The 11,208-nt window shown below is 42.8% G+C and overlaps 1 protein-coding gene and 1 non-coding gene across 2 annotated transcripts; both read left to right on the top strand.

The window, feature by feature from the left end:
* On the top strand, nt 1–1,554 carry LOC123991060. Its single transcript, XM_046292222.1, has 4 exons — nt 1–339; nt 487–591; nt 742–843; nt 1,167–1,554. Exons 1-4 carry the CDS (start codon nt 145–147, stop codon nt 1,248–1,250), a joined length of 486 nt encoding a protein of 161 aa, XP_046148178.1. The 5' UTR covers nt 1–144; the 3' UTR covers nt 1,251–1,554.
* Nucleotides 1,555–4,666: 3,112 nt separating this feature from the next.
* Nucleotides 4,667–4,744, top strand: trnat-ugu. Its single transcript has one exon. It is a non-coding gene; the product is annotated as a tRNA-Thr (tRNA).
* The last annotated feature ends 6,464 nt before the right edge of the window (nt 4,745–11,208 follow it).

Genomic DNA, 11,208 nt, shown 5'->3' with positions numbered 1-11,208 from the left:
TTGCTCAATCCCTCTCCAAAAACACATTCGAGGCTCTTTCCCTTTTGTTTGTCTTGAGTTAGTGTTCTTCCCTGAAGTGGAGTGGGTGGTCTTCACACAGAACAATAACCTCAGTCAGGCTGCTCCGCACACACTGGGAGGAAGATGGCTGCTCTACTACTGCTGTTGTTGGTTAGTGCTGGAGTCCTGCTGTCTTCTACTGCGGCTCAGGAGGCTTATAATAAACTCCCCGATAACTACAGGAAAGGAGTGGATCTGGCTCTGCAACAACTCAACTCTCACGCTGGAGTCAAACACCATTTTCTCTTCTTCAAGAGTCTCCTGAAGTCCGACATTGAGGTAAACACCTTGTGCCGAAAACCATTGAGGTGTCTATTGCCGGGAGGTTGTTTTTCTGAGGACTGTGGCAAGACTGCGTTTTGTGTAGACTTGGTAAATGTTTATGGTGGTTTAGTCTACTCAATGATATACATTTTCTTCCTCTAGTCTGGATTTGATGTGAGCTACATTTATCACAGCTTTTACCTGAAAGCCACCAAGTGCCCAAAGGGAACAGTTGACTCCACGCAATGCAAGTTCAGGAATGACCGAGTGAGTACCTGGAACTGTCTGAGCACAGTTGAGCTGAATCATCAATAACGTTACTGCTTTTATACCATCCCATAAGTTATACACATCTAAGCCTACAGCATGGAATTGTAATGTACATATAATACTGTCATATTGTGTGTATTTCTACAGCCATTGATAGACTGTTCAGTCTGCTACAAAACCTTTGCTGGAGAGATTGAGAAGGATCCAAAACCGTATATCCACTGTGTCCACAAACCAGCACTTACAGAGGTTTGTTGGATCGCTAGTTGTCCCTTCCCCCGACACTAAACTGTTTCAATCACTCACCAGTCAAATTCTATAACTAAATATGATTATGAAGAAAATGTTACAATTTTCTTGAAGAAAATGATAGAATTGTCTATAAACTAGTTCCTATAAAGATTAAGGACAATATCACGAGGTGAACTCTTATCTAATTCAGAAACGGACAGTAATTGCAGGGATTTGTTCCATCACATTATTGAGTAAAAGTTGATTTTGAGGACAAATATATATTGTGAATGTTATTAAAGCAGAATATTAACCTGTTTATTTCCCCTTGTGAATTTCAGGATATGATGACAACAAGAGTAGAACACTGTAACACAATGAGTTACCACAGTGGAGCCCCTACTCTCCTGGCTTCAAAATCTTAAAGTGAAAGGGGCCATGTTAGTTCTGTGCCATGATGAAATAATGCTATTGCACAATACATCTGGATTTAGTCTGAAAAGAGAGCCTCATTTTGTCTGTATTCTGTGTTCATTATTCTGTATTCACCTTCATACTATTTCTAATTACTTTAAACATGCTTAGGCTTGAGCTCCAAGTGTTCACTTCATGTATGCTACGTACGTGTTTCCTATTCCTCTACCTCTACAATATCCCAGTTGAATGTGGTACATTTATGTTCAATAAAGTTTTATTCAGAAAAAATAGGGGAAATTCCTCTAGATGTTACAGCGTCTCCCCTTTCTCTATAGGAAGACCAAGAAAAACAATGACAGTTGGTTGATAGCCTGTTTAAGCTTGGACTTGTGATTCCTTAGGCCTGAGCAATATGTGTTTTTGAGTCTCGTTAATGTTTATACCGGTGGAAGAAGTGTGTCTCATCCATAGGGTGTTACTAACTGAACAATGTAGCACAGACAAGATTTGTTTAATATAAAATGCTATTTCATTCTAAGTTGCAATACATCTAGCACAACTTCTACCTGAAAGCCACCAAGTGTGCCAGGGGAAATGTTAATCCATATGTTGTGTATATTCTAACAGCCATTGATGGACTTTGGAGTTTGCTACAGAACATTTGCTGGAGAGCTTGAGAAACACCCCCAAGCTGTAAATTATTTATTTCTTAATGACAAGTGTTTAAATGTGTTTGACGACGACAAGACTAGAGTACTGTCGCAAGATGAGCTACACCAGCGGAGCCTCTACTCTCCGTCACCAAGACTGAAATACCATACAATAGATGGTTAATAAGACAGAATTGAAGATGAACTGCATTTACAACCCACTGGTGTTTATTTCTAGTTTGTGCCAAGATCACAATAAAAAAAATCTCCAGCTCCATAACCAGTGTCGACATGTGTGAAAACGGCGCAATTGTACATTTTGTAGTAGTTAAACATAGCAATTTGATGTCATCAAAATGGAAGATGTAATAACACAGATTTTCAAAACGCTGAGATTGGCTGTGACGTGGGGAGCGGGAAAATTCCCACGCCCTGGCATGAAATGTGTGTTACTTTTAATCCTACTCAATGATGTCAACCATTATGAATTTAGGGCCTTATCTTTTTAGCCACAGAACATAGAAATGTGCCATTTGCACACACTGGTATGGTGCTGGAGATAATGAATATCAGGTTGAAAAGTGGTGGAATTGCCCTTTAAGTCAATTCTGATAACATTTCCACATATTGAATAATAACTTACTAAATGTACATGTATCTGTATATAGTGTAATATTTAGTATCTCAGCTACACTGAATTTTATTTTTTAATGACACAACAATGACCGAAATCTGTTAACTAAGTGGTGAGCCTTTACCATATTGATTGCATGCTTCCCTTTGCCAATTGAAACAAACAACTTAAATACTAGGCTAACTGACTACTGAGAATCAACCTTTTGACTCTGTTGTGTTGTGAGACATTGTTTTCTAGGTAATAGCATATATAGAAGATTTAGAACATATCATTGTATCACTATTCATTGTACACTATTCATTTGAGAAAAGCAATTCTAGTGGTGGTAAGTTACAGTACATAGCAGTTGTAATGAAGTCCACATGGCCAGAGACTATGCCCTTGGGGCCCTCTTTGACCCAATGCCAGGGACAGATATTATATATCTGTTACCCCGATCCAGTTCCTAACAAAGGACATTGCAAAGATATGCTCTGCCCATACTGCAAAATAAATGTTTTAAAAAACATTGCCCTTTGAGTTTGTGCAGGTCACTGCGACTTGGAATTCGGGTGATGAGCAGCCGCAGGAAGATGCAGTCTCCATGGATGAGCAGCCGCAGGAAGATGACAGTCTCCAGGGATGAGCAGCCGCAGGAAGATGCAGTCTCCATGGATGAGCAGCCGCAGGAAGATGGCAGTCTCCAGGGATGAGCAGCCGCAGGAAGATGGCAGTCTCCAGGGGTGAGCAGCCGCAGGAAGATGGCAGTCTCCATGGATGAGCAGCCGCAGGAAGATGGCAGTCTCCAGGGATGAGCAGCCGCAGGAAGATGCAGTCTCCATGGATGAGCAGCCGCAGGAAGATGGCAGTCTCCAGGGATGAGCAGCCGCAGGAAGATGGCAGTCTCCAGGGATGAGCAGCCGCAGGAAGATGGCAGTCTCCAGGGATGAGCAGCCGCAGGAAGATGACAGTCTCCAGGGATGCAGGGCTCAATCCGTGGGCATTCACATGCAACAAAAGTATGGAAAGTAAAACGTGGGAAAAAAGTTGTCTCATTTTGACTCTCAGCCCAGCTGTAAAATGAGTCCCGTTGCCTTGGTTTAGGTTCCTGCTTACATGGGTAATTCTACCCATGAATTACAGAATTACAACTCATTTTGTTTACATCATGCATGATACGTTCTAATCCAATCCAAAGCAATAACAAACATAATGCTACATTAATATAGTACAATGTAATTGTTTATATACCTATTTGTATTGAGAGATGGCGGTGCCAAACACTGACTCCTGAACTTCATGTTTGAAAATAAAGCAATTCTAGATTGAAATGTTTTTAACGCTATTTCTGTAGAACATCTTAAATTGTTATATTATTATTATCTAATTAGTAGTTTTGTTTATTTTTAAACACCCCCCCCCCCCCAAAAAAAAATGCTATCCTACCTTTTTTATGTCACTGCCGAAACATACATTAAAATACTGTAGCATGAATGTGCTTTAAGCCACACCCATACAAATATCACTATAGATGACGGGATCACAATCCTCTCTAGCATGACCACATGGTGAGTAGTCTGTCTGCAAACATTTTGGTGTGAGGGAGTTGGTATACCTTCATGTATTTTTAAGAAGTGTCACTACCAAACATATAATATTGAAAGAAATAAGTAAAGTATAGTTTTGGGATTCAAGTATATGTTTGCTGGGATGTCCATATGTCCAAATGAAAGCTACCTATCCATATTCTAGCTATGGGAATGTATTAAGGTGGGAATGTATTAAGGTAGAAAACAAGTCGATATTGTCCAAACCGAAACAATTGACACCATAGAGATATAGAGGTCTCAACTTTGTATCTGTGCCATTATGGTGTGTGTCACAGCACTGGCAGCACCTTTGAGGCTATCTCCATTTTAAAGTTGCATGCGCCATGCTCTACCAACTGAGCTACAGAGGACCACCATGTGGGTAGTTACAGAGTGCCAAAGATCATACCCCAAGACATGCTAACCTCCCCTGTTATTGGCAATGGTTAGCATGTCTTGAGGGTATGATCTTGGAATCAAATCAAATGTTATTAGTCACATGCTAAAAATTCCCTGTCTTTGGTTCAGTTTGGATCACCACTTTATTTTCAGAATGTGAAATGTTAGGTGGTGGTCCTGTGTAGCTCAGTTGGTAGAGCATGGCGCTTGTAACGCCAGGGTTGTGGGTTCGATCCCCGGGACCACCCATACGTAGAATGTATGCACACATGACTGTAAGTCGCTTTGGATAAAAGCGTCTGCTAAATGGCATATATTATTATTATTATTATTATTATTACATGCGCCGAATACAACAGTGAAATGCATACTTAGCATCCCCTAACCAACAATGCAGTTTAAAAAAGTTTTATATAAGAATAAAAAATAAAAGTAACAAGTAATTAAAGAGCAGCAGTAAAATAACAATAGCAAGACTATATACTGTTAGAGTCAATATTTGTTGGGTTTGTTGAGGTAATATGTACATGAAGGAAGAGTTATTAAAGTGACTATGCATAGATGATAACAACAGAGAGTAGCAGCAATGTAAAAGAGGGGGGCAATGCAAATAGTCTGGGTAGCTATTTGATGAGGTGTTCAGGAGTCTTATGGCTTGGGGGTAGAAGCTGTTTAGAAGCCTCCTGGACATAGAATTGGTGCTCTGGTACCGCTTGCCGTGCTATAGCAGAGAGACGTCTATGACCAGGGTGGCTAGAGTCTTTGACAATGTTTAGGGCCTTCCTCTGACACTGCCTGGTATCGAGGTCGTGGATGGCAGGAAGCTTGGTCGCAGTGAAGTACTGGGCCGTTCGCACTACCCTCTTTAGTGCCTTGCAGTTGCCACACCAGGCAGTGGTGCAACCATGCTCTCAATGGTGCAGCTGTAGAATAGAACCTTTTGATGATCTGAGGACCCATGCCAAATATGTTCAGTCTCCTGAGGGGGAATAGGTTTTTTCATGCCCTCTTCATGACTGTCTTGGTGTGCATGGACCATGTTCGTTTGTTGGACACCAAGGAACTTGAAGCTCTCAACCTGCTCCACTGCAGCTCTGTGGATGAGAAATCAAATCAAATTTATTTGTCACATACACATGGTTAGCAGATGTTAATGCGAGTGTAGCGAAATGCTTGTAAAAACAATGATCCAAGGTTTTACCACCCCTGGTTGCGCAATCGATATGCTGATAAAATTTAGGGAGTCTTGTTTTCAGATTGGCTTTGTTAAAATCCCCAGCTACAATGAATGCAGCCTCCGGATAAATGTTTTCCAGTTTGCAAAGAGTTAAATAAAGTTCGTTCAGAGCCATCGATGTGTCTGCTTGGGGGGGGATATATACGGCTGTGATTATAATCGAAGAGAATTCTCTTGGAAGATAATGCGGTCTACATTTGATTGTGAGGAATTCTAAATCAGGTGAACAGAAGGATTTGAGTTCCTGTATGTTTCCTTCATCACACCATGTCCCGTTAATCATGAGGCATACGCCCCCGCCACTCTTCTTACCAGAGAGATGTTTGTTTCTGTCGGCGCGATGCGTGGAGAAACCCGTTGGCTGCACCGCCCTGGATAGCGTTTTCCCAGTAAGCCATGTCTCCGTAAAGCAAAGAATGTTGCAGTCTCTGATGTCCCTCTGGAATGCCACCCTTGCTCGGATTTCATCAACCTTGTTGTCGAGAGACTGGACATTGGCAAGAAGAATACTGGGAAGTGGTGCGCGATGTGCCCTTTTTCGGAGTCTGACCAGAACACCGCCGCGTTTCCCTCTTTTTCGGAGTCGTTTCCTTGGGTCGCTGCATGCGATCCATTCCGTTGACCTGTTTGTAAGGCAGAACACAGGATCCGCGTCGCGGAAAACATATTCTTGGTCGTACTGATGGTGAGTTGACGCTGATCTTATATTCAGTAGTTCTTCTCGACTGTATGTAATGAAACCTAAGATGACCTGGGGTACTAATGTAAGAAATAACACGTAAGAAAACAAAAAACTGCATAGTTTCCTAGGAACGCGAAGCGAGGCGGCCATCTCAGTCGGCGCCGGCGCCGCTGGGGTGTGCTCGGTCCTCTTTTTCCTGTAGTCCACAATCATCTTTGTCTTGATCACGTTGAGGGAGAAGTTGTTGTCCTGGCACCACACGGCCAGGTCTCTGACATCCTCCCTTAAAGGCTGTCTTGTCGTTGTCGGTGATCAGGCCTACCACTGTTGTGTCATCGGAAAACATATTGATGGTGTTGGAGTCGTGCCAGGCTGTGCAGTCATGAGTGAACAGGAAGTATAGTAGGGGACTGAGCACAAACCGCTGAGGGGCCCCTGTATTGAGGATCAGCGTGGCAAATGTGTTGTTGTCTACCCTTATTACCTGGGGTCGGCCAATCATCAAGTCCAGGATCCAAACAAACAAGAAATAAGACCAAAAAACTTCAAACTTGAGTGTGTATAACTATTCACCCCCCCCAAAATCAATACATTGTAGATCCACCTTTTGCAGCAATTACAGATGCAAGTCTCTTGGGATATGTCTCTATAAGCTTGGCACATCTATCCACTGGGATTTTTTCCTATTCTTCAAGGCAAAACTCCTCCAGCTCCTTCAAGTTGGATGGGTTCCTGCTGGTGTACAGCAATCTTTAAGTCATACCACAGATTCTCAATTGGATTGAGGTCTGGGCTTTGACTAGACCATTCCAAGACATTTAAATGTTTCCCCTTAAACCACTTGAGTATTGCTTTAGCAGTATGCCTATGGTTATTGTCCTGCTGGAAGGTGAACCTCTGTCCCAGTCTCAAATCTCTGGAAGACTGAAACAGGTTTCCCTCAATAATTTTCCTGTATTTAGCGTCATCCATCATTCCTTCAATTCTGACCAGTTTCCCAGTCCCTACCAATGAAAAACATCCCCGCAGCATAATGCTGCCACCACCATGCTTCACTGTGAGGATGATGTTCTCTGGGTGATGAGAGGTGTTGGGTTTGCGCCAGACACAGTGTTTTCCTTGATGGCCAAAAAGCTCAATTTTAGTCTCATCTGACCCGAGTACCTTCTGTTTGGGGAGTCTCCCACATGCCTTTTGAAGAACACCAAATGTGTTTGCTTAATTTTTTCTTGAAGCAATGGCTTTTTTTCTGGCCACTCTTCTGTAAAGCCCAGCTCTGTGGAGTGTACGGCTTAACTTGGTCCTATGGACAGATACTCCAATCTCCACTGTGGGCGCTTGCAGCTCCTTCAGGGTTATTTTTGGTCTCTTTGTTGCCTCTCTGATTAATGCCCACCTGGTCTGTGAGTTTTGGTGGGCAGCCCTCTCTTGGCAGGTTTGTTATGGTGCCATATTCTTTCCATTTTTTAATAATGGATTTAATGGTGCACTATGGGATGTTCAAAGTTTAGATTATTTTTTTAACACAACCCTGATTTGTACCTCTCCACAACTTTGTCCCTGATCTGTTTGGAGAGCTCCTTCGTCTTCGTGGTGCCGCCTGCTTGGTGGTGCCCCTAGCGTAGTGTTGTTGCAGACTCTGGGGCCTTTCAGAACAGGTGTATATAAACAGAGATCACGTGATAGATCATGTGACACATTGCACAGAGGTGGACTTTATTTAATTAATTATGTGACTAATGAAGGTAATTGGTTGCACCAGTTCTTATTTTGGGCCTTCATAGCAAGAGGTGAATACATACAGTTGAAGTTGGAAGTTTACATGAGGTTGGAGTCATTAAAACTCATTTTTCAACCACTCCACAAATGTCTTGCTAACAAACTATGGTTTTGGCAAGTCGGTTAGGACATCTACTTTGTGCATAACACGTCAATTTTCCAACAATTGTTTACAGAGATTATTTCACTTATAATGCACTGTATCACAATTCCAGTGGGTCAGAAATTTACATACACTAAGTTGACTGTGCCTTTAAACAGCTTGGAAAATTCCAGAAAATTATGTCATGGCTTTTGATAGGCTAATTTGGTTCAACTGGAGGTGTACCTGTGGGTGTATTTCAAGGCCTACGTTCGAACTCAGTGCCTCTTTGCTTGACATCATGGGAAAATCAAAAGAAATCAGCCAAGACCTCAGAAAAACAATTGTCGACCTCCACAAGTCTGGTTCATCCTTGGGAGCAATCACGTTCATCTGTACAAACAAAAGTACCCAAGTATAAACACCATGGGACCACGCAGCTGGAAGCTGTCAGGAAGGAGACGCGTTCTGTCTCCTTTAGATAGCGTACTTTGGTGCGAAAAGTGCATATCAATCCCAGAACAACAGCAAAGGACCTTGTGAAGATGCTGGAGGAAATAGGTACACAATTATCTATATTTATTATCTATATCGACATAACCAGAAAGGCCGCTCAGCAAGGAAGAAGCCACTGCTCCAAAACCACCATAAAAAAGCCAGACAACGGTTTGCAACTGCACATGGGGACAAAGATCATACTTTTTGGAGAAATGTCCTCTTGTCTGATGAAACAAAAATAGAACTGTTTGGCCATAATGACCATCGTTATGTTTGGAGGAAAAAGGGGGAAGCTTGCAAGCCGAAGAACACCATCCCAAAGGTAAAGCATGGGGGTGCTTTGCTGCAGGAGAGACTGGTTCACTTCACAAAATAGATGGCATCATGAGAAAAAGTGTGTGCATGCAAGGAGGCCTACAAACCTGACTCAGTGACACCAGCTCTGTGAGGAGGAATGGGCCAACATTCACCCAACTTATTGTGGGAAGCTTGTGGAAGGCTACCCAAAACGTTTGACCAAAGTTAAACAAAGGCAATGCTACCAAATACTAATTGAGTGTATGTAAACTTCTGACCCACTGGCAATGTGATGAAAGAAATCAAAGCTGAAGGAAATAAATCTCTCTACTATTATTCTGACATTTCACATTCTTTAAAAAAAGTGTTGATCCCAACTGACCTAAAACTGGGAATTCTTACTAGGATTAAATGTCAGGAATTGTGAAAAACTGAGTTTAAATGTATTTGGCTAAGGTGTATGTAAACTTCCGACTTCAACTGTATGCACACACCACTCTTCCGTTTTTAATTTTTAATTCCATTTTTTTCTTCATCTTACCAATTTGGACTATTTTGTGTATATCCATTACATAAAATCCAAATAAAAATACATTTACATTACAGGTTGTAGTGCAACAAAATAGGAAAAAATGTCAAGGGGGGTGAAAACTTTTGTAAGGCACTGTAGGTGTTCCTTTTGTCTAGTTGGGAAAGGGCAGTGGGGAGTGCAATAGAGATTGCATCATTTGTGGATCTGTTGGGACAGAATGCAAATTGGAGTGGGTCTAGGGTTTCTGGGATAATGATGTTGATGTGAGCCATGACCGGCCTTTCAAAGCACTTCATGGCTACAGACGTGAGTGCTACGGGTCGGTAGTCATTTAGGCAGGTTACCGGCCTTGTGAATTTTTTATATTTTTTTACCCCTTTTTTCTCCTCTTCGTGGTATCCAATTGGTAGTAGTTACAGTCTTGTCTCATCGCTGCAACTCCCGTACGGACTTGGGAGAGGCGAAGGTCTACAACCCAACCTAGCCGCACTGCTTCTTGACACAAATCCAACCCGCAAGCCAGTCACACCAATGTGTCGGAGGAAACACCGTACACCTGGCGACCTGGTGAGCATGCACTACGCACGGCCCGACACAGGATTCGCTAGTCGCGATGAGACAAGGATATCCCTGCCGGCCAAACCCTTCCTAATCCGGACGATGCTGGGCAAATTGTGCGCCACCCCATGGGCCTCTCGGTCACGGCCGGCTGCGAATCTCTGGTGGCACAGCTAGCACTGCGATGCAGTGCCTTAGACCACTGCGCCACCTGGGAAGCTGGCCTTGTGAATGTTGACCTGTTTAATGGTCTTACTCACATCGGCTTCGGAGAGCGTGATCACATAGTCTTCCGGAACAGCTGGTGCTCTCATGCATGTTTCAGTGTTTTTTGCCTCGAAGCGAGCATAGAAGTAGGTTAGCTTGTCTGGTAGGCTCGTGTCACTGGGCAGATCTTGGCTGTGCTTCCCTTTGTAGTCTGAATTGCAAGACCTGCCACATTCGACGAGCATCAGAGCAGGTGTTGTATGATTCGATCTTAGTCCTGTATTGACGCTTTGCCTGTTTGATAGTTTGTCGGAGGGCATAGCGGGATTTCTTATAAGATTCCAGGTTATAGTCCCGCTCCTTGAAAGCGGCAGCTCTAGCCTTTAGCTCAGTGTGGATGTTACCTATAATCCATGGCTTCTGATTGGGGAATGTACGTACGGTCACTGTGAGGACAACGTCATCCATGCACTTATTGATGATGCCAATGACTGATGTGGTGTACTCCTCAATACCATGGGAGGAATGCCGGAACATATTCCAGTCTGTGCTAGCAAAACAGTTCTGTAGCTTAGCATCTGCTACCTCTGACCACTTTTTTATTGATCTAGTCACTGGTGCTTCCTGTTATAAATTTTGCTTGTAAGCAGGAATCAGGAGGATAGAATTATAGTCAGATTTGAGGGAGAGGGAGGGCTTTGTATACCATCTATGCATGGAGTAAAGGTGGTTCAGAGTTTTTTTTCCCTCTGGTTACATGTTGATAGAATTTTGGTAAAACGGATTTAAGTTTCCCTGCATTAAAGTCCCCGGCTACTAGCGCCCCCTCTGGGTGAGTGT

This window comes from Oncorhynchus gorbuscha, linkage group LG12, assembly GCF_021184085.1.
Source record: "Oncorhynchus gorbuscha isolate QuinsamMale2020 ecotype Even-year linkage group LG12, OgorEven_v1.0, whole genome shotgun sequence".
Lineage (NCBI taxonomy): Eukaryota > Metazoa > Chordata > Actinopteri > Salmoniformes > Salmonidae > Oncorhynchus > Oncorhynchus gorbuscha.
The sequence above is the reverse complement of the archived record's forward strand: the minus strand, read 5'-3'. Positions and strand labels throughout refer to the sequence as shown.